The sequence below is a fragment of the Salarias fasciatus genome, chromosome 22, assembly GCF_902148845.1.
Source record: "Salarias fasciatus chromosome 22, fSalaFa1.1, whole genome shotgun sequence".
Lineage (NCBI taxonomy): Eukaryota > Metazoa > Chordata > Actinopteri > Blenniiformes > Blenniidae > Salarias > Salarias fasciatus.
This window is the reverse complement of record NC_043765.1, coordinates 11,359,773-11,383,965: the sequence shown is the minus strand read 5'-3', so window position 1 is coordinate 11,383,965 and position 24,193 is coordinate 11,359,773. Positions and strand designations below refer to the sequence as shown.

Genomic DNA, 24,193 nt, shown 5'->3' with positions numbered 1-24,193 from the left:
TTCACCAAAATCTCTACTGGGATCAGTTAAGCTTAACAAAGATGCACTGATTTAGCGTACGCTCCAGTGGCTTAGCAGACTGGCGGATACATTAGCAGACTCTTCCTAACATGTCTAAACTAAAAACTACATGGTGATGATTTGCAAAAACATAAACCATAAACCCCACAGACCCCTACAAATCCTACACTGGATGCTGCACAAAATAATGAGAGCGATCCTGAAAGATGACAACACATCACTACGACAGCAGAAACACTTTCAGTTTTCACCAGATTCAAAAGAAAATCATTGATGTACTGTAAAAGTATTAATTAATTAAAATAATCACGTGTTTTTAAATAATGAAAAAGTGCAGTCCAACACTGCTATTAATTTGTATTTCCTAAGTAATGAGGATGAAGATGTCATGTGTAGCCAACAAAACTTATTTTCACTTAATTTCACTCAATCGTTCTCTCATGACAGTTAATAGTAATAGCAATTTTCACAATGTTTTTGCTGTGTCTGGCTTTTAAAGAGAATCTGATGGCTTTACAGCCCGTACAGAACGTGTAATTGGTTAAAGCCATTCATTTTATTTACTTTGGACAGGTAAAAATCGACTCAGGCCAGATGTAAAGTTCCCACAACATCAATAAGCATCAATCTTTGTGCTTTTTATTTTACTTCTTCATTGTAAAACATTTTCCCTTCAAACTGTGCTACATATGCAAAGAGAATGCATTTGTTTGTTGAGCTGTGAAGCGCTCTGTGGGTCACACCCATATAGAAAATTAGCCAAATTCACTCTAACTGCTTGACCTGACATATTGTTGTTTATAGAATAAATACATTGTTCCATTTCTCAATATGTCTTATTTCTTTTAGGCCTCATTTATCAAACCCACCAATCAAGACTCAACAACAAAAATGCAATTGGGCACTGGCAGAGAAAAATGTTCTTTATTTTACAATAAAGAATTGTGCTGCTACCAAATGCATATTTCCTTTGTTTGCATTTCAAAGTGGTGCCTGAGTGCTTGATGGAACCAGATATTATTTTTTTGCACGGTCCAGAGATTTCAAGTGGGCATCCCGTCATGCCATACATCATGTGGCATCGTCTCACCACCGCTGAGTGTGTTTTAATGACCGTGGCCTTAGCCTGAGTTTACTCTGACGAGAGTGACGCCGCTATGTAATTGTCCGCCGGCGTCTTTACACTGTCGTCAGCCACCCAGTGTTTGCACCAGCTGGCCTTTGGTGGTCTTAATATACTTAATATAATGAAGCATGGCCCCCCCCCCCCCCGAGTTTTTCCACTGTGCTGGATTAAAGATGTTTCCTATATTTAAAGATGACGGACATACTTTTAAAAAGACACAGCTTGTTCCCATGATGCTTTCAGCAGGTTTTTTTTTTTTATTATTATTATTTTTTTAAAATAACTCACGTCCACTCAACGTTTTAACATATTGAAGTTTCGAGTTTATGTTTTAAGAGTAGCTTTTAATTAAAAGACTCTGCCATTGCGTCAACATTTTAACTTCCTAGTGATGCACAGACTCAGATCCAGTTCCCATGAAGGATCTCTGCAGATGAAAACATCTGATAAGACAGAGATGAGAACACGCGTTCACTCAGTCAGGATTTACATCGTGGAGTTCAGCAATGGATGACAAACTTCACGACAGGAGATTTTATCACTTAATGTTCGACTGGGATCAGAAAATCTGCAACTTGACTACAGTTCGGAGTGTTACGGTTTCTAAAGCGACGTTGAATAGAGTTTTTGTGTCCAGGTGGCTTTCAGGCTGCTTGTATGAGCTTGCATGGAAGGTTTGCATTCGCTGCACTACAGGCATCTGATAATAATCTTGTTTCTCGCCAAAACTGAAATGCAAACACCTTTAGCCAACAGGGTTACATAATTGTCTCTGTCTTTGTGAAATGTCTTTGAACGGATGGCAGGATGATTCACTGAAAATGTTTTCCAGGTTTTTCCTTTGTTTGAGGTGTGTCGTCAGAAATGCTTTTTACCAAATTTAAACAATCCTGACAACCACTGGAAAGCTTAAAACTGTTTTTCAATTGTACATTTGAAGTGAAATATCTTAACAAACATTCATAATCCACCATAAAGAACACCTTCTGGCTGTGGCCAATAAAATGCCACCGTAACCGATTAGCTTTCTTGTAAATGTCATTAAATGTATGAAGTTTGTTACAGATACGTATTTATGACTCACAGAGGCTGAATCCTCTCGATTCCTAAATGCCCTCTAGAGCCGTCATAAGGTGGACATACACACGTGAAAATATCTTCAAAACCGTTCTTAATCCTGTAATCGTTGGCCGTCCTTTCAGTTGGTGCTAATTACTGTTACCCTGCCAAGCGACGTGCTAGTTATCTCTCCGCAGTTCGAGGCTCGCCCAGCGTTTACTGGTGCCACTTTTAGAACAAATCCCAATCATAAATCCTCAGAGAGGACTTTCTGTTCACCTTAAGCTTGCCTCCTAGTCCAAACACATAAGGCTAAAATGTAAACTTTGTTAGCGCTATGAGCCATCAACTGCTGCAGTCTCTCTCTCATTTTTTAAAGAGTTTTAATGGTGTGGCGACGACGCGCTGCGGTACACACCGTGATGCCTACCGAGAGGCCTCAGGCTCGGATCACACACACTTTTGTTTTGAGAAATGGTTTCAGTGGAGAGAATCCCCACTCAGCTTTCAAACTGTCGTAATTAGATGTTGTGCCTAAACCGGTCCTGTTATTTCAACAGAGAGCCGACAGAGGTCACGTTGGGCTTCCTGGCTGTGACGTCAGGCCTCGTTTGAAACGACCCCCGAGAGAGACTGAAAACAGACAGACAGGTCGAAAAGGTTCAGCGTAGAGATAAGGAACGACAAAAAAAAAGAGGAAAGGGAGAGCTGTCGTTGGACGAGACTCGATGGAAAGTTTTGACGTGTTTTTGTCCATCACCAAACACCCAGCAGCGACAACACCCACGCAGGAATTCCTACTGCAACACAGTTATGTTTTCACACTGACATGTTGGACACTTTCAGACTCTGGATGCACAGAAACAACATGACAATATGTAAAGAAAACCAGTGTAATTGAGGTTATTCACTGTAAAACTCAACTCTCACTGTAAGAATTTTGATAGATGATATTCATGGGGTCACCGGGGCCGGGAGACAGATCCAAGTTGACATTGACCGAAAGGGAGGGTTAGGCTCACCAGTCCATGAAAAAGCTGACACAGAGAAACACACAATCACTCGCGACCCAGGGCGATCGAAGGGTCACCAGTTCACCTCAGTGTGGGAGGATGAGCCCCCTCTGGTAGACCAGGACACCACGGGCACCCCCCACTCTGAGACCAAGACACATTTCATCATATTTCTCACTTCATAAGATATTAGCTGCTGAGTATCACCGACAATGCAAAGCAAGACTTTTGAGTTGGAAAATTCTGCCGACAGAAGGCTTCAAGCCCATAATACATAACATATGGAAGTTTAATACACTGAAAATGAAAACAATTGTGCAAATCGTATTAATGTATATTGGCTTTGCTTAAATAGCAAAACTAGACTGGCAGCCAACTTCACATGGGACAGAAGAAAACAGAACAACTGCAGAATGTAGTCTAAGCAAAAAGTAAAATATAACTGTGTTGCTCTTGTTTGAGTCAACTGCGCACCTAAACTCTGTATGTACTCATGTGTGTGAATTGCCGGCCAGATGGCTCGCTGCACGATCAGTGTGTTTTGGCTCCGACTGCTCCTGAATTCTGAGAAAGCCTCGACCGTCCCCTGTGAAAACAGCCCCACTCAGAACATCTGACACCGGGGGCTTCGTGTGTTTGCTATGACTTTCTTTTATTATCTCATTTGTTGCAGAAACACTACTTTTATAGAACATATATAGTCTCTGTATATGTGTGTTCAGAAAGGGTCCAGTCAGCCCAAAAAAGCAGGCCAGCCTCAACTCGTCCGGACAAAGGCAAACACTGATCGGCCAATAAAGTTTGATGAATGACTCACGGGTCACAGAGCCGATGTATGAAATGTCCACACGCTCATGGGAATCCCACCCAGCTTCCCATCTTCTTTAGATAGCATCAGACAGAGGGAAAACTCAAACCATCAGCATTAGTGCTCCTCAAGGTTTAGAGTTTTTGCAACATTATTAGAAAATGCAGTTAATGTTCAGGTTAAATTCGTTTTTTTTCAAGATACCAAACCAAAATAAGAGGGTGGTGTATTTAAAGTTTTGCAAACATCTGTTAAGCTAATGACCTGATCGTCTCTGTCATCTGGTTCTGAGACAAATCTTCCCCAGAGGCAAAGAAAACCAGTACTTTTTAACAACTTCATTTTCACCAGCTTCAACCAGTATTTTTTGCATTTTTCCTTCCTCGTTTCTCATTATCAACCTTGAAGAAGCAAAACTCCACAATATTTCTACATCTCCCAGTTTCGTCTTTGTCCTGAAGAAGGCAGTGAGATGAACTCAATCCCTGCGGTTCCCACAAATAATTTAGCCTTTGTATGTCTGTGTAAAAAAAAAAGCAGGTCAGAGGAATGCGGTGTGGACAGTGATGGGCAGTAACATGTCCAGACAGGGAGAGCCGGAGTGCACTTGAGTCAGAGAAATGTTGTTTTAAACCTCCCTCTTCTTTTCTTTTTCAACTTTTTCTCTCTTAAAATAGTTTGCTTCATACACATATTCCTGGCCCTTTCCATGCTGACTTTTTTTTTTAAACCGGCGTTTCGCTACACAGAGCTGCTATTCCAGTCCCAGGCTGCTGAGACAAAGCTGTCTCTGTTGCACAGAGGAAACCCCTCGGTGTGTTTCACTGCGAAGCATCAACCTGGAGCCTCACGCTCTTCTCTGAAACTATTATCACATTCCACTGTTCTCTCTCTGTCCTCGTTTCTTTTTCCTCCTCACCTCCCTTTCCACCCCTCCCATCCTTTCAGCCCACCATCGTTATAAATAACGGACTGTGGAATGCACATTTGTTCTTGTTTTTGTGCTTTTGAGCGCTCGTATTTCAACGAGATTATCAAGCGTGCTCACATTAGAGCGAGCGAGGTTTGATGTGAGGCTTTAGGAGCAAAGAAAAGTGTGACTGTCACAGAACAAAAGCAGGTCGGGAGTGATAACGCCGGTCTGAGAGAGCCGGGCTTATCCAAACCGGCAGTATGGATTTCCTGCCTTCGGCCTCCGTTCAGTCGCATCAAACACACACAAATGTCCCTGAGCAAAGCGTCTGGATGTTTCTTAACTCCGTTGTGTCCAAACATCCCATCATGACAGCGCTGATATCGTTATTTTTATTGTTACTTGGAGAAATCTTGTAAACATGTCCGCTGTAGTGACAACAAGATGACAAATCAGCTTTCAGGACCAAGAAAACTTTAATGCACAAATCCTTTGTTTTATTCAGTAGTTTTAAGACAATAACTAAACCAGCAGTCAAGGCTGCAGCAACATCAAAATTCAGTGTTGACACTTCAGGAGCAGTTTTACTTTACTGCAGTTTTGGAGCTTTACATGAATATCTTATGCTGAGTCAGTGTCAGGCAAGCAAAGTTGATGAGCATCGGCTTTATCAAGTTTCCTCTCAGCCCCACTGTCAGCATCAGGATATCAAAAATAATGAGGTAAGCCTCTCTTCTTTTTTGCAGCAAAATGATGCGTTGGATGTTGTGTGTTCAAATCTCTGACATTGGTGTGTTTGCAATAATTACCAATGTTTCACGGCGCTAATCTGTAAGTGCTTCGTGAATTTGTTAGAGTGCAAAATCCCCCTTTGAGCGACCTCGAACAGAACGCCTGAGAGTCTGTACTCAGGGCACAGAACAGGTTGACCGCCTGTGTAAATCTGGCCAGCTGAGAGGCTGAAGTGAAGACAGGAACATTTACAGGTCCTCGCTGCAACGCGGAAATCAAATTACACACACGCCAAACATAATACTCACATTTAACATATAACACGCATGCATGAACCTAATTGCATTTGCATGAATTTTGCCGGCCTCATGAAAATCCCAGCGAGCAAGGATCAACAAATCTCATTACAGTACAGACACACAAATATCATCATGCATGCAGAAACTGCGGCACATACACACGAATGCACACACAAAGCGGTGTGAATGTCTTCAAATGCAAATGTTTTACGAGAGGCTGTGCATCGCTGCAGTGGTTAGCACTCATTCCTGATCGCAGGAGGGTCCTGGGTTTGAGTCTGGAATCAGCCTGCTGGGCTCCGTGTGGAGTTTGCATGTTCTTCTCCAGGCTTTCCTTCTGAAGTCAGATGCAATTGACGCAAAGTGGTGAGTTTAAGGTGTGTTTGATTGTTTGTACTGCAACACGTCCAGAATATACTTTTATTCACATCCCTTACCTGCATTACTAAAATACCAAATAGCTCCAGACAGTAGAAATACTCCACTGAATCAATAGACCTGCATCCTCAAAGAAATGATGTCCACTTTAGCTCAAGACTTACATTTAGGTGTTCATGTATCACTGATGGAAGTTAAAAATGGGATTAAACGAGATAAATGATGTAAGTTTTCGCACCCAAACTCAGTGCCTTTCTGGGAAACTGCATGTCCACAGAAGGAATCCACTGCAGAACAACATGTGTTACACTGTGCAGGTGATCTTACTAAGGCAGTCTGTGAGTTTATGTCCTTAAAGAATTAATAGTAATGTTTCTGTAGCAGGAGGAATCCTTTGCAGGGGATTCAGGCTGCAGACTGAAACATAAAGAGAAAGAGTTTGAGGGAGGACTGGTGATACATTCCACAGGAGACTCATACTGTTCTGGTGGTTAATGATTTTGTACCGTTTACTGCACACACACACACATTCGCACAGGCGCTACACAGCCCCTCTGCAGACACACCGAGCGCGGCTGTTTTCTGTTGTATTACCATGGAAACGCTGAAACATTTCAACGTGTTAGACATGAGCGAACTGAGCTATGACTCATGAAAACCCCTCCCACCACACCAGTACACACACACACACACACACACACACACACACACACACACACACACACACACACACACACAGTACAGATCTGACCACCTGTTGCTTTTCTACACGCAAACAACACATTTAAAATAAAATATGGACACATCCAGGGATCACCTCGGGGTCAAACCCAGCCAGCAGGGCCGACGCTACAGGAATCTGTCACCCGATCCAAGCGTGACACAATAGTCAGCGTATTCCCCAAATTCACTCCGCATGCAGCTATCAATTCTCTCTTGGCTGATGCTCAGAACTTTCCATGATGTTTATGTGTTTACTCATGAGACATGACGAGAGCTGCTGAGTCGCGCTGACAGCTTCAACCATGACAGCCACATATGAAGACCACATGTTGGATCAAGCTTCTTCTTCTTCTTGTTTCTTTTTTTTAATGTGAAATCTTTTCGTACTGTGCCAGAAATAACTCGCGAATCCCAACAGACAGGTAATTTCACTGCCTCATCTCAGGAGCTAAATGAAGACGGTGACCGACCCACAGCTCATTAATGGGAAGAACGTTATGTAAGGTCAATCCTCACACGGCCTCACACGAGAAATGAAATCAGGTTTTGTTTTACCACGTGCGCTTACAGGATACTCTTCAAAAAGTGGAATTTTTGGTGTTCATCCATCTTGGCCTATCTCGGTTAAATGTCTGACAGGGTTAACGTGTTGGGTCGACATTCTTGGGTAGAGATAAGTCTTGATGAGACGCTCTCGGACTGCCTCTTCCTGCCCCCTCCAGGCTGAGACACCTCAACCTCCTGCTTTACCTCCACTCCTCTCCTCCTCCTCATTCAAACCAGATGAGCCAGTCTCACAATAACACGTCCTTTTGACAATTGTCCCCCTCCCGAATCCCCCCCCCCCACACACACACACACACACACACACACACACACATACACAAGTACAGTGGTGTCAGCTTGTCTTGAACCCACCGTGTGTGCAACATGAAACTGACTTCAGTGGCTCAGCTCCCACGGTCAGGTTGACGTGACTTAAAGCTACCTGGCCCTTTAGAGACTCGACTTACCTGTCCGCCACATATATGTGTGAGCGTGCATGTGTGTGTGTGTCACAATAGGGATCAGGTTTCCACCTTCCTTCTTCTTATCAGCTCCAGTCGAATGTCTTCATGTGGAGTTTCCAGTGCTTTCCAGGCAGCTGTGTCGTAACATTTCCTTTATTAGCTGTGTATATCTGAGCTTTAAGGTCTTGAATCTGGGATCAGTGTGTCTGAGGCTTCACTGCATCAACGTGCATTTTTGTGAAATGACTCAGGAGTTCCCCTCCGGAGGATGAGTGAGATGACTGCACCTGAACCTGAGCTCAGAAGACTGAAGAAACGTCACCGCATGATCGGCCTGTGCAGCTCAGAGAAAGTGCTCTCTAACCCCGACGTTAAAACGCCAAAATCCCATCTGTTTGAAGAGCGGAGGGGAAGCAGCCCAGCGCTGGAATGGCGTGGCCGGCGACCTCGAGCGGCACAGTGAAAGGGTGGAGAAGAGGCTGGCTCTCAAACAGAGGGAGGGACTGGCTGCTCGGAGAGCATGGAGCTTAATTCACTCTGCTAAACACACATACACACACACACACACACAGACACACACACATCGTCTGCAAAGCTGTTCTCAGGCTGAGAGAGAAGAGGAGAGTAAAGGAGAGGACGGCCCGCTCGCTGAGTAAGTCAGACACAGTTCTGTCCTTCCTGCATGTTTCACAGCAGAAATGTTGCGTTGCCTGCTTGTTGTGGCGGCCTGCGGGGCTCGGACCGGCGCTCGTGCGAGGACATGTGTGCTTCAAGCGGTTTCAGTGCTTGTTTTATTAAATTCAGTTCCTTTCTCTTCTCTCGCTCAACCATACGCAGTTTTCTGCTGATGTGAACCACATGGCCCACATGCACACACACACACACACACATACAGTACACGAGCCGTGCAGAGGTCCAGCTCCCCTCCCCGGGGGCCGTGACATGCACAAAAATTAGAGAATAGAAAAGGCGGACGAGTTACGGGAAACTGTAGCAGGACAAGGTGGGAATGCCATTAATGCAGACATTGGTAGAGAGGTTGTTCGTCTCACGCCACCCTGTCCGACGTTTGACTTTCATTTTCAGCCTATTTTTTATTCTTCCCCTTTGACTCATCCTGCTGATCCCACTGTTGTCCCAGGTGGTGACAGACAGAGAAAGCAGAGACCAAGAGAGAGTGGGGATTTCAGAGTTTCACATCCTGGGATCTACGGCCAGAGCGAGACATCGTCCGGGTGGAGGTGCCGGGGCTCAGCCTCCAGGATGTCCCGGAGGAGGTCGACAGGCGACCTGGTGCCCAGGGACATCACTGAGATCTTGGCCCGAGAGGCAAGGGCTCAGCGTGGGCAGAGGAAGCCGGGGGGCTCCCTGGGACTGGCCTTCAGCTGGCTGAAGGGGGGCAAGAAGAAGAAGAAGAGCGTCGGGAACGGACAGAACCGGAATGGTGCAGGTGTGACAGATGCCAAACTGGGATTTCAGAACCAGGAAGCTGCCAAAGGTGAGTCTGAGGATGGAGGAAACTCACCCGAACCCTGACCCACAGCTGAGCGTATCGAGCGTAGCGTCATGGTTTTCACCACTTGATTCAGGAGTGTGTGTGTGTGGGTTTGCTGGCTCAGGTGAACTGGTCTCTCTGAACTGACCTTGGGTGTGCTCTTTGTCTCTGTGGACCCTCCCCAATCCAATGGAAGCTGCAACCAGCTTCATGTGTTTCATTGTCTTTCAGCTCGTTGCATTAGTTTGATGGTTTTACCACAGATGTCCTCACTCTCATGCAAACCACGTCTTTAGCCAGAACAGCTGGTTGTTTTTAGAAAATACGGCACTGTGTGTGCTTTAGCTCACGCTGAGTGAAAGCAAAACAGTAATTTGCTGGTGAACATGGTGGAATAGTAGCAACTAATTAATTACAGTAAAAATGAAAACAGTCACTCGAAACAGCTTGAAAAGTTTTCGTATAATTTAGATGTTGTCCGTGAAGGTCATCAAGTAATGATCAACAGGTTTTTTCACCCTCCTCCTAAGAGCCTAAATGATGTCTTTAAGACAGTATGTCTCCAGCTCAGGTCAGGTCAGGTCAGAGATTTGATGTGTTTACTGACTTTACATGGAATCTGGTCACATTTTGTCTGTCATGATCACAGAGCTGCAGCCGCGATAAGAACACGTTGACCTTTGGATTAAGATACAAGGACTCGGTTATCGTCGGGACATCAGTCTGTACACACAACTTTTGCAGAAGGGACTCGCACAAACACACGGACACAGAGGTCTAATCCCCTTTTTCTGTTTACCGATGCATTTGCTTGGTCGGCAGCACAGAGATTACTCTCAGTCCCCGTTTCCTGTTGTTGTTCCACCTCTAACCCCGTCCCTTTCTCTCCCGTCATTGTACGTGTCTGTTACTGCAGTAACTCCTGGAAATCCGCATTCTGGGTCTTTCAGCTGGTCTCCTTTGTGGTTTTTTTTAGGCTCGTTCCGCCTCACAGGGACTTCCAAGATCCCTTATTACGCCTGACATTGTGGTTCTGTTCGCTCCTCAAAGCTGGATGGGTAACAGACAGTGACTCCATTCTAAAGCGAAGATTAACTAGTAGTAATGCTGCTAATTCCCCAGCAGAGGATGTGGTCAAAGGCTGATGTTAACAACGCGCGTGGGAACCATATGTCTTCGGCTTTCTGTGACAGGGATTTTTCCATTTTCAGTCTAAAGAGGGCCGCTGTGATGCATGATGAGGAACAGAGATCATCACATAGAGTCATGAGGAAAGGGAAGGCAGCTGCCGACACTCTCACTGGCCTTCACAGCATTCGTGCTTGTGTTTCCAAGCAAGTAAATGCTTCTTTCTCTTTATTTTGTGCTTAAATTTTTTTTGTTTGGTTTTAATGTAGCTGGAAGACACCAACCTGCAGCCTCTAGAGTTTTCTTTCAATCTTCCACAAAGAGGAATCATTTCATTTCACAAACACGAGCTCCTGGTGTTTTCTGTCTCACCTGTCTGTGAGTGTGGGAACTCATTGTTCACACAGGTAAATACACCTGACATGGTGGACAACTACGGGAAGAAAGGCAAACATTGAGCTTATTAAATAAGAAATAGATCAAAGAAGAAATTTTAAAATTTCCTCTTTGGATCACTGGAAGCCGGTATTTTGTACTTTGGAAGTTTTTCCTGCTGCAGCTCAGATTTCAGACCTTTGGGTAATCAATTACTTATCGCAGAATTGGATTTTTTTTTTTTTTTTTTTTTTTTTTTTTTTTACAAAATAGTTGGTGTAATTTGTGTAGTTTTTAGTAATGAACTCACAGTGATTTCTGGTTTGACTGTAATTGGGAGCATTTCTGTGCAGTTTGCATGTCATGGATGCTCCAGCTTCCTTCTCCTCTTACAGTCCACAAAATATGTGTTTGAGGTTAAACGATCAGTCTAAACTGCCCCTGAGTGTCAAGAGCAGTCAGCTGGGATGAGCTTCAAAAAGGAAACAACAACAACAACAAAAACACCTTTCAAAAATGACTGAATAGAGAGTTACAAATCTCATTGCAGTTGGGACAATGATCAAGAGCAAAAGGCAGGTTTTGAATAAAACATATTTCATTTTGAGATGGTTCCCAAAAAGAAAAAGGCTTCTGTTAGGTTTGGCTCAGGAGAGGATTCAACATGCCAGACACCACTGTAGGTTTAACACAAGCTCATTTTTATTTTGAAATACCAAAAACCGAAAATCCGAAAAACTAAAAATACGATGCATGAGAGCACAGGGGAAACACGAAGAAACACTGGAAGGTTCAAACACTAAAGAGCCCGAAAACCCGGAGAGAGTCACCAGAGTGCTTCACACACTGAAACACAGACGAACAAACAGAAGGCGCACGATATAAACCCCGCTGTCGCCGGGTGAAGACGATCACACGCTCAGGCACAGGTGAAAGACTTCAGACAAGACGAGGAAAAGTCAAGGAGTCTGCAACGAGAGACGGAGTCAGAATCTCAAAAAGGACGTGATTCATAGGGCGAAGGAAGCTCCAGCACAACTCATTTCAACTTACATATATATAATTGTTACATTGATGAACATTATAAACATTTGAATGCATCAGACTGTTTTCAACATTACAGAGAAAGTTTTACTGCCGCGTGTTTTCTGCCGATTACTATTTCTCAACAGCTTTTTTCTCTTCTAACACTGTTTTCATTGCACAGATTAAATCAACGGTCAGCTAACAAGTCCAACAAACATAGTTATAGAAGACTGATTTGTTGATAATCTGTTTTTATAAAAAAGTCTAAGTTTATTGTGCACAATCAAAATCGTCTTTATTGTCATTGCTATTGTTAAAAACAGTGAAATCGTAAGTGCCCTCTGTTCTCACGCCACATTGTAAGATGCAGAAAAGTTTAAAGAGAGCAATAAAATGTATAAAAGCTGTGCTATAAATATATAAACAGATATAGAAGGTTTAAAAGAGAACAATAAAATGTCTAAAAATGTTCAGATATAAAAAAACCACACTCATACAACAGTTGATCTTTCCATGAACATCTAGGACTTTTAGCATTTCGAATTAATCTGCAGGGTTGTCCATCGTTCTCTGTAAGCTAAAAAAATAAAAAATACACATGTATTTTTTAAAAGCGAATTGTTAGTCATTTCCACAGTCATGGCATATAAACAAAAAGTTTTGAGCAAATACTTAAAAAAAAAACTCCAACATCAACAATCTGATCTCCTCAAATGTTGTAGCATTCTGATATAATCAAATGCTTGTTTTGATGACTGATAAACTAAACTTATAAAGAAAATGAACCAAAAATGCTTAAAATGTCTACAATTTGTGTAATAAAACTAAAACATCAATCTTTGAAATAACCAACTGGAAAACTACTCTCCACTCGTGGTTCGGCTGGAGTAAAGTAATAATGGCCACTAACCTGTCCAACATGTATTCATTATGACTGTTTTAAATGGAATAAAGCCAGTATCGTAACGGCTGGCCATGAGAACAATGAAACACTTCAGCTAATATTGTAATCATAGTTTGCCAATAAATGCAACAAACTACTGCCAATGAATGTGATCATACAAATCTGAGGCTGCAATTCTTGGAAAATTAAAGATTTTTTTATTACATTACTGGAAAGTTATTGCGTTATTGGTTTTATTACACTTGAAATAGCTCGCAGTTTTGCATTTTTGGGCTTTAATACATTGTTGGTTGCTACAAGATCATTCAGATCTGTGGAAGAGACAAAAGTGTGCAGTTTTAGATCAGGAGTAATAAACTTAATACAGCTTCCCAAACTCACATTGTTGTTTTATTTTCATGACACAAATATCTCTCACCTGGAACAGAGCGATTACTTCCAGCGAACCGTCATGGAGATGCTTCTTAGTGCCCTCGATTCAAGCTTCACTTTGTGTTTCGGTTTGTTCTGAATGCATCTTTTCATCAGAGCGATGCAGAAAAAGAAGCAAGGTCAGGTTGTGCGTTGATTGTATTTTTCATGGGAATTCACAAAGACATGCTTCTTCTCAGGGCCGCACAGATTGAAATTAGTCTGACGTCGCCTTGAAAGTGTAACTGCGCGGCCCGCCCAGTCCCCTCTCTGGAATGAAACTGCTTTTATTTCACTGAGATGATCCGCTGCAGTCAGCAGCACACTTCTTCATTGTGTTTCTTGATGTTTTCCTTCCACGCGGCCCTGCGCTGTAACGGTTTTTGTTGGTGGATTCACACTGGCTGCATCACGACAGGCTGAGATGAGCGCCTCTCAGATCCTCTGCAGTCAAACACTGACTGCCGGCGATGTTTCAAAAAAGAGAAATATTATTATATATATAAAAAAAAATCACTCTTTGATGTGCTGAATTCCTGAGAGAGGTTTGTGTGTGCACATTAATGTGTGTGTGTGTGTGTGTGTGTGTGTGTGTGTGTGAGTGAAAGTGCTCTGCAGCCTGGATGCCAGATTGGGCCTAAAGTTATGCGATGCAGAGGAGAGATTACAGCGAATCACAAAGGCCCATTCAGCCTCGAGAGGACTCTTAGGGACTACTCTCTCAATGCTTTTTTAATTAGAGCAACGTCTCAGCGAACACACACACACACACACACACACAACCCACAAATTTTACCCACCAAGACACATCTCTCTCTCCCTCTCTCTCCAGTTCAGAGTTTTCCTGTGTTCATTACTGCAGGTTACTGTCTTGGATTTGGTTCTTGGATTGCTTAACTCCTTCTATTCAGCATCTCTGTGGGTGTGCTGGTCTCCTCTGCTTATTATTGTGCAATCAGCAAGTGTGTGTGTGTATTTGTGTGTGTGTGTGTGTGCGCCTGCCGGGGCTGTGTGCAAGGGTGTGTGACCGAGTGCTACCCTGTATCAGCGACTCACTGTGCATTTGTGTGTCAGCAGCATATTGACGGGCTTAGGGCGGCGCCAAACCAGTGCCGACAATCATGACATCACCTACACACACACACACACACACACACACACACACACACACTCACAAACTCACACACACTGGAGCGTCTGCAACTACCTGCTTTGTCCGGCTCTGGCCCGTCTCTGGCCGCTGGCTGTTTGACCAATGAGGTCATTTGCTCAATCCCCGGGATTCCACATGTGCGTCTATGTGTGTGTGTGTGTGTGTGTGTGTGTGTGTGTGTGTGTGTGTGTGTGTGTGTGTGTGTGTGTGTGCGTGTGTGTGTGTGTGTGTTCACATTGTCTTCATCGAGTCAGTGTGCGTGTATCACAGCGCTTCTTACTTTGTCACAAGCAAAGGCCTGTTGGTAATGGATCCCATTCTTTTGCTTGTTTTTTTTTTCTTTCTTGTCTTTCTGCACAGCACGATGTGTGTGTGTGGCTGCCACATCACACGACACAGTGTGCGTGTGTGTGTGTGTGTGTAGATTCGCAAAGTGTAATGTAGATTACAGACCCGGCAGAGTAATTGAAGAGCAAACATCTCATTTCACAGAGAAGGTTGTATACAGCCCGGGCTCTATTACAGGCTACAACTCAGAGCCACTTTAATGCACTTTGACAGGATAAAGGCAGTGAGAACGGCGTGCCGCAGAGAGGGAGCGGCGTGAAAGTTTAATGCAACCTCACCGTGTCCCCCTACGAACATCATTCAACACACACAGTCACCCACACATGCACTTGGACGAGTGGGGTAATTCTACCTGGGTAAGCAGACGCCTCCGGGCCTCATCCATCACCGCCACCCTAAAGACACGCCGCCGAGGTAAAGGTTTCCCCGGCAACGCCATTGTGAGGAACACATAACCCTAAGGCAACAGTGAAATCCAACGGAGATGTTGGTCTGGAGCGGCAATCGTCCTTCAGGTCACGTTGGATGCGACGCACATCAAACCAGAGCAGAAGAGCATGGATGCTGAGAGCTGAAGTCCGAAGATGCCACTGCTTCATATATCTGTGGAATGGGATGGATTTTGAACAGTTTTCACTATAATTTAAGCCAACAAGTGTGGCTGCAGAGAAACCCGGTGTGAAAGATTATGTATGCGTGTCAGGAACAGAGGTCACAAGATGCCACTTTTCATTTACTTTGAATTAGATTTTTTTTTTTCCCTCCAATATTTCCACAGAGAATCACACTGAGAGACTTAATGCAAACAGCAAAAAGACACGTGTGTGTGTGTTAAGATGTCACCCTGCTAGTTTGTGATTCTCCTGATTTTTCCATTTTTCCAGACGTACAGAAATGGCTTGTTTTACTGGATGTGGGGTGTGTTTGATGTCGAGGGTGAGCAGCTGGAAGACATCAGAGTGGGAGGGAGGGGGAGCATGTATACACAAGAGTATACAACTGATTTTCCCTTAAGACACTTTGTCTGTGTGTGTGTGTGTCTGTGTGTGTGTGTGGCTTCTGTTACATAATGTGCTGTAACAGATACACCTGTTGAGCTGTTTACCTGATCCAGCTGCGTGCTTCCCCCATTTTTTTTCTTCTCCTCCAAGAGAATAGACGAGACGAGGACAAAGCAGCCTGAGAATTCAGTCAGTCTTGTTGAAAGTGACACTCGGGATCTTATAAGTTCACCTCTTGAAACGCTGTCAAATGGTCCTTTATCTTGTGTTTGTGTTGATTTACGCTGCGGTGACACACATACAGTATGACTGGCCATCCAGACCAACTCTCAAAGGCTTATATACTCGTATTTACTTTTCACAAAATCTGGCTCCTTCATTTTCTTCTGATCGAATGAGTTTAAAAGTACGTTGCCAAATGAAAATGGTTAACACTTGTAGCTCAACACTTGCATCTGGTGGCCGTTAAACACACTGTTGTAGCTGGTATTTTCTCCCACTGAGTGGTAAATATGTTTGACATTAAACATCTGTGGTACTGGCGAACCTCACTTTGACGATGAAGACAAATGGAAGAATTGTTCACTGAAAGCACAAAGAATGGATCTGCTTTCTGAATTAACCACGCCACAAAGAATTCCCAAAATAGAACCAAGTCAAAGAAATCAAGGTAAAACAATTCTTGAATGTACATATGGATTCCTTCATTTTACAGTAAATTAATGTATTCAAACAGCTTGAAGTAATTTATCTTTCGGCTGTTTCTCTCTCTAGTGTTCACACATGTGAAAGAGACAAACCTGAACAATGAACCGAGTTATAAAACAGAAACGATGAGCTGTCTGATGTGCATTTCACCCTTACGTAGTTGTTAAAAGAAAGAAAGATGTGACCTGATTCTGTCTTATTGGACGACGCTGCTGAAAGTCCATCAAACTCTGCTCCCTGGGTCTCTCAATGAAGCGGTTGCACCGTTCATCACTCGTCTTGCGGAGACCTTTCATTCCTGTGTTGAGTACTCTGCGTCACCGCTGCTAATCTCCAGAGTTTTAAAGGCGATAGCAGAGCTGTGCCACAAGAGGGGGGTGCTGGGCCAACGGCAGCAGATCTAATAGTAATGACTCCACATAAAGACTCACTCCAAGGTCAACAGGTGCTGTCAAGGTCATGCAGTTTTCTCCCATCAGGAACTTTTTCTGAACTAATGTTCCATCGGCTCCCCCCTCTCTCACAAACACTCTAATAAAAGTGCAAAGTTTGGAAAAAGAGAAGAAACAAAAAGAACATTTCGAAAGGTAGATGCCCTAATCCCTTCTTGAGGCCTTGGCGATCGTCACCCTGACAACCACTTTCCCTGACAACAGCATTCCTCCCTGAAATGCACACACACACACACACTCCGCCTCGATCCGCTCTCCTTTCACTTCCCAGCAGCTGTCAAATCCTCAAATTTCTCCTGACAATGACACACACTTTGATCACGCCTGCATTTAAATGTATCTGGGGCACGTCTGCAGCCGCACGCTACTGCAGCTGTAAGGTGAAGGCGGGCTGCACAGCATCCCACGCGCACACTAAGTGCACTCTCATAGCTGTGTGACGGACGAGATAGCGAGCTCGGAGTACTCCACCGGCGCAAATGTACTGGGTGTGGTTCTGTTGAGGATGCATTAGGACGCTTCTCTGAGCGTTGGTTTTTTTTTTTATTGCCGATCGTTTTACACTGCAGCAGCAGCGCTTGGGTGATATCATGCTTCCTCGTTCCCTCGTGCAGATAACACACACAACTGAGAGCCTTTCATATCTGCCTCTGATTCAGATCAATGCTTCTTCTGGAGAAAACACTGTAAATTCTTTAGCTGGCAGCTCTGCTCGTCCACAGTGCTTCTCCCCCACCCTCAGTCGGTAAATCTGCTTTTTATTGGAGGCTTTTTATCTCCCACCAGCGCATCAGTCGAGAGGGATGAAGGGGTTGGAGGAAACATGAACAGGGTGACCACGATGGAGTGGTTTCATTTTCTTACTCCTCATCCTCTCTCTCTCTCTCTCTCTCTCTCTCTCTCTCTCCCTTCCTCCATCTTGCTCCTACGAGGAATCTCGGTTTCCCATAATACGACAGGCAGCGTGTCTTGTAGTCATCTGTCTTCTCCTCTCCCTCATGTGTCTCCCCGACCTCGTTCTGGACGGCTGGCATTGATCTAAAAGCTGTGGACGTGCTGTCACCGTCTCACGGCGACGGCAAAAGGTCACGGCATCATCACCGCGGAGCGTCCAGGGTCAAAATCATCCCAACGTTCAGGGACTCTTTTGCCAGATAGGTTCGATTTTATTGAGAGCAGCAGGGGAGAAAACAACACGAGGAACTGGGAAGGGGAGGAATTACAGCTGCAAAGTGACAGGAAGCACAAGTGTGCCGCTGATCTAACATAGGAAACATTTGTCTACAATTCGAAACCATCTCTGTTTGTGTAACACGCATCTGCCCGAGCATCTGCACTTCTTCTAAGCCGGGCTGGAATGTTCTCATCTCGGAACAGGCTTTGATCTGTCCGACCGGTTGGCGGGCATAGATCCTGCTCTTTTTATCTGCACCAGAGGCTGCATGTGCACATCCAAACGTGTGCGCGTGTGTGTGTGCACGCGCACGATGTGAGGAATTTCAGAAGGTGCCAGACAGTCGAGCAGCACCTGTCATGATCACCTGAATTATTCAGCATCAGTTTGCTGTTTTAAATCTCCGCCTTTATCATGCTATAGTTTGTTTTTGTTCCTTTCTGATGAACCCAAACGTCGTCAGCGTCATGCCCCCTCTTCAACCATCAGAGGCTTTCTCTGCACATTTGTGTGTGAGGGAGACTCAGGAATCTTTCGGTTCCTCCATCACTGCTGCGTGTTGAAAGAATCTGTCAGCTGAGCTCATTATGGTTTGACATGAAGAAAATCAGTGACGGCGCAATTAGACACAAGAGGAGGCTATAGTCTCTGATTATCTTCATCATTAAGATTTGCGTGCGTGTGTGTGTTTGTGTGTGTGTGTGTTCTTTCCTCTCTGACACAGAAACATGCTCAGCTGTGTGACTGCTCTGCTTTGGGAGCACAGCGCGATCAGAGGCAGGGAGTGGGAGGGGCACTCGCACACACACACACACCGTCACACATACGTTTTCTCACACACACACACACACTTACTCAGGCTTGTCAGTGGAGGATGTTGCCGCTGCTCGGAGCTGATGTACATGCTTGGCGTTGTGTCAGCCGGGATCGAGTGTGTGCGTTGCATTCTTCACCTTGCTGGATCTGCATTAGTGATGGAGTGAGAGACAGAGCTGGTCTGGAGCTCCTGTGAATGGTGTCAGTAGGTCTTTAGCACAGATTCTCCTCAGTGTGTGTGTGTGTGTTTGTGTGTGTGTGCTGGGCTGATTCAGCTGGAATGATCCGACCATAAGGATTCAGGAGTGTTTTATTGACTCTGCCCTGGAGTGGCAGCTGAAGGGTGAGGGGCTGGAGAGCTGGAGCACAGATGTAATATCACAGGACCGCGAGATGTCAGATCCTCTGTAGGGGCTTTTCGGACTGCCCCACGATGGGAAACAGCATCCAGAAGAAGAAGAAAGTCCAGACAGAGTCAGATCCATCTTCACCCGCCTCCTCCAGCCCGATTTCGAGCCCCAGCCGGGAAAGATCTAAGAGCATCTGGCTGTTCGGCCGTCCAGACAGGCTGAAAACAGGTAAGCTGATGAAACCATTCCTTCTCGTGACAGGTGATCTTTTAAAACGTGAGTGTTTTCTGGAAGGGATTAGACTGAAGTTGACTTCTGGCTGATTCGGTTCCCACAGCAAGCTGTTTAAGTGCAGAGAGACAATATTCCCCATGCTGAGTTCACCTGAGTCAGCTTCAAGGCTTCCTGCTTACTGCACAAGATTAATGTGTGTCGGCAAAAGCCTTTTGTTTCTCCTCCTGTTTTTCTTTTTTTTTTCAACTTCTTTTACGATAATAAAGCAATCCACCTTTTTTTTTTCTTTTTTTCCCTCCATCTGCCCTGATTCCACTATGTGTGATTTTGAGGTTATGTGTGTTTAAGTGAGTGTGATCCTGAGCTCCATGTTGAATGACTCTGCCAGACTTCCACATGCCTGCAGTGGAAAATTGAGCTAAGTCTGTCCCACGCTGATCGTTGTCTCTGTTAACTGCCCCTAAAGCAAGAAAAACACCTGAAAAACAGGTTCAGGACTCACGCAGACGCACAGATTTTCAGATAACGCCGCCGCTGAGATTTAGTCGTCACAAGGAGCTGTTGACATAATCGCTTTTGTACTCAATTGCTTTCTATTTTTGTAATTTTTTTTTCCTCTCTCTTGTCTTGCACTGCCATATTTGCTTTCCGCTTTTCTCTCCGAGATCCCGATTTGTTCAGTTGTTAATCCACACTCACCAAAGCAGAGCTGAAAGAGACAGAAAAATTGGAGCAAACCACACATTTTCATCCTGGTGTTAATCAGTTTACATGCTTGGTTTCTCTCTGGATACTTGAAGGAACAAATAATGGAACAAATGGAAAGAATGAGTTGGTTGTATGAATAAATCATTTTTGTTTTTTGCTTTTTTTTTTTTGTTTGTTTTTTTATCAAATACGTAATTTCAAAGACTTCTGACAGCTGACATGAAGCACGAGCCACAGTGGCCACAACCAAGCAGCAACAGCAACCAGACCAGGACTAATCACATCTGAACAGGCTTCCATTTTTCCTTCGGCTGTGTTTTTGATTGCAGCTGAGCTTTCATTTGAGAGAAGGGCAGCGGTTCTTCTACTGAAGCAAGGATTTTACCAAAAGGTTTGAAGTTATTACTTTCATCGTTGTGTTTGGCCTTGATCCGCTGTTTCCTGTGGAAATTCTCCACCAAGCGTGTTAAAAATTTGAATTCATGCATCGACCGTTTGTGATAGAAACGTCTGCAGTGCATGTCTTCATTCATGTGCGCAGAGTGGACGATGACTGTGTGTTCATAAAAAGACAACGCTTATTTACTCTGCCGGTGGTCGAGGTGTGTGTGTGTGTGTGTGTGTGGGTGGGTGTGTGATTGTTGCCGCCTCATTCATGGGGAGTTTATTCAGAAACCCGGGGTGTGAATGCATTCCTGCATTCCAGCTAATTTCCTTACGCATGGGCAGTCATCCAGCATGCAAAGACCCAAGTTTTCAGTATTCTTCCATTTATGATGATTGTAGTGGGTTTTTCTTTTTCTTTTTTTTAATTGTGTGTGTATGTGTGCTGCTCAGGAGCCAAAATTAAGACAGCTTCAGCCATGGAGAAGGTGAAGGATTTCATACAGTTTCATGTAATACACCTTTAAATGTGTTCACTTTATTTATATAGCAGTGAAGCATCTCTAACGGATTAAAGGAACCCGACTGCAGAGCGAACAGGCTCCTTGACATAGGTAGAGCAGAGACGCACGCAGAGGATGAACTCGGTGACTAGATCCATGCTGCTCCTGAGATATGTGTCATCTCCGTGGTCCTGGGCGCCGTCCAAGCCCAAAAACCAGTGCTCTGTGTCCCTCATAACACTTTAGAGCTTGTTCTTGTGCCTGAGAAACTGCTCTTCTAGGCCAAGGTCGTGCCTGCAGGAAAATGTGAGCGATCAAATATCTGAATGCTTTGGATTCTTAATTCTGTGTTTCTAATGTAGAAAAACAGAGAGATAAGTGTGAGCTTAGTGTGGTTTATCGCAGTGACTTGAACTCACCATAAACACACATCAGTGCATCCACAGGTGGTGCAGTGAGAGCCACAAGTATCCACACACACACACACACACACACACACACACACACACACACACACACACACACACATCCTGACTCCCTCCATCATCCCTTCCTCTTTAGATCCTTTATGAAGTTTTATAAAATGATAAGCCGCAGCTGGTGGGGGTTTGCAGATGTTTCCTATTACTTTCTGTCAGCTATCCTCGGTGCAGGGAGAGCCTCGGCCGGCTTTCATCGCTGGAGGCTCTGCCTCGGAGAGTGCCTCCGCTGAGACACGTTGAACAAACGTCCTGATCAACTAATAAAACTGTGAACGTGAGAGATCAGCTCATAGCCTTGAAATCTTTGGAACCCCCCCCACCCCCCCCCCCACCCCCCCCCACCCCCCGGCTCCACTTTCTGTATCTCTGCAGTTCCTCCTCTTCTGCAGCAATCTGCCTGACCTTGGATTGTTTCTGAGGAACTTATTCAAGAGGTATTTGTAGATGGACTCAGTAATATTAGCACTGGCTGCTCGCCTTCGACATTGAAAAGTCTTTCAATGCAAAATGTGAATGGATAATATATAATGGGAGCAAGAGAGGAAAAATACAGCATGTTGTACAGTCCTGTGCATAATTCAGGAACAAGGCTGGCAGCGGATTCTCCTGCCATTTTCATTACAACTGTCTTGCGCGGGGCTTGATGTTGCATATTCCATTATCCTGCGTGGTTAAGGCTCGCCTAAGCCTTTTGATTTCTGTAAGCGGGGCTAAGACGCTCTTCTTCTTGGCCCTCCTTTGAAGATCCCATTTACTGTGTGCCACTGTCAAAGTCATGGGCTCCCCGCAGAGAGCTTAGGCACCGTGCAGCTGGATAAAGAGAATGACGACTTTTTATTCCTGCTATCTTTTCCTCCTACGCCTCGCCCCACCTCTTCTCCTCGCTCTGCTGATGTTTTTCCACCGCTGCTCCCTTCAGTTCTGTTTAAGATGCCATGATACCTGTAGATGCTGGATCATCATCACTGCCTTTTCTTTTAGTTTTCTGATTTATTAAAAGCTGTTTTTGTTTTTTACAGAGAGAAATAATTATGTCAGTGTTTCCTTTCTCAGGTCTGCGATGTTGCACAATAAGATTCTTCCTCCCTTAAGCCTTCACGTCTTGTCCTCTTGTGCACTTTAGCCGTCAAACCTTTTGTCTTCTTGCTCTCAATGAAAGCAATATTTAGCAATGTGTAATTATGGCTGTAGTCTGACTCTAAATGCAGGACGAGAAATGTTTAGCCACTGGAAGACATCTCCAGCCTGGACAGTCCCTTCTGGACTGATCTGTAGCCATCTCGTTCTGAGCCAACCCTACTTGGAGGAAGAAAAAAAAATAGTCGACTTGAGTAGATTCAAGATGCAACAACCTGCAATTCATCCCCAATTGGAATTATAATCAGCAGTCCTATGAAGAAAAAGACAGAATGACATTTCTGTTGCAGAGTTTGCTTTATTTATTTTTAGTGCTGCTGTATCCTTCAAGTGGCTTCAGCAAATCCATCTGGACACAATCAGTTTTGTTGTCGCTGCTCTGCACCAAATGATCCTTCTGCAGGTAAATAAGCCCAGATTTATGTCACTTAAAATCAATTCTGCACCCATGAACCACTCTAATCTGGGGGATTTACCTGTCCAGGGTGAACCTCACCTTCATTAATAGAGGATTTTTGGTTCACTAAGATCCTGTGAAAAGCCTGTTAAATTATAACTTCACCAATAAATTCCACCTTGAGGTTGCATTTGTTTGAAAATACTTACAAGAAATTACATCATGAGTAGCATTATGTGCAGGACTTTGTATGCGTTTGATGGTCTAACGGAGATCATGTTAACACAAGGATGGACAGCTGGAAACTGACTTGCTGCCATGTTGGTGGTGTATTCTGTGCAGGGTTCAGGGGCTTAAGACGAGTGAAGGCAGGACAAACACACAGAGACACACTTTTTCAGAGGTAGAAAATCACACTACTTTTTTTACTACCTCTTTTTTTTCTGGAAGAAACGTCTAAAATTCCATATTATTGACATGGATCGTGTGTGTTATTTCATGGGTCTTCAGCGAGCGTTTTTGTTCATAATCTTGTAGATTCGGCCCTGAACTCTTCCAGAAAATGAATGGAGGCTTTCGGGTTTGCAATATTTGACCTTCAGCAAGCAGTATTAAAAAGGCAGTTGGCCAAAACAATGAAAGAACTGATATCTCATTTGTTTGGCTTCGAGGCTCAGAGTTATCTCTTCCTGAAGACTTGAAGAAAAATCCCTGACGGTCAGGATTGCTTGCAATCTGTCGGGATTTACAAACCACTAGTTTTTTGGGGGGGTTTCCCCAGAGGGAGATTGGATCTGGCCATGGAGGTTTTCAAGAGATGAATGCTAAAAGATCATCTGTGAAACAGTCAAGAGATTCAGTTTCCAACATTTTTTCCAAGAATAATGTTTTGGGTTTTTTTTCTTTTTTAATCAAATATTAATGC

General features: G+C 44.2%; 1 protein-coding gene across 3 annotated transcripts in view; it reads left to right on the top strand.

The window, feature by feature from the left end:
* Positions 1–8,595: 8,595 nt before the first annotated feature.
* nhsl3 (NHS like 3) overlaps positions 8,596–24,193 on the top strand; it is a 35,609-nt gene continuing 20,011 nt past the window's right edge. For 2 of the 3 annotated variants that reach the window (XM_030120103.1, XM_030120102.1), the window contains exons 1-2: positions 8,596–8,734; positions 9,224–9,580. In XM_030120103.1, coding sequence (XP_029975963.1) covers positions 9,346–9,580 — 235 coding nt within the window. In that variant the 5' untranslated portion in view covers positions 8,596–8,734; positions 9,224–9,345. Of the gene's footprint in view, positions 8,735–9,223; positions 9,581–19,097; positions 19,652–24,193 lie in introns of those variants that run through there. The other variant, XM_030120104.1, reaches the window with a different exon arrangement.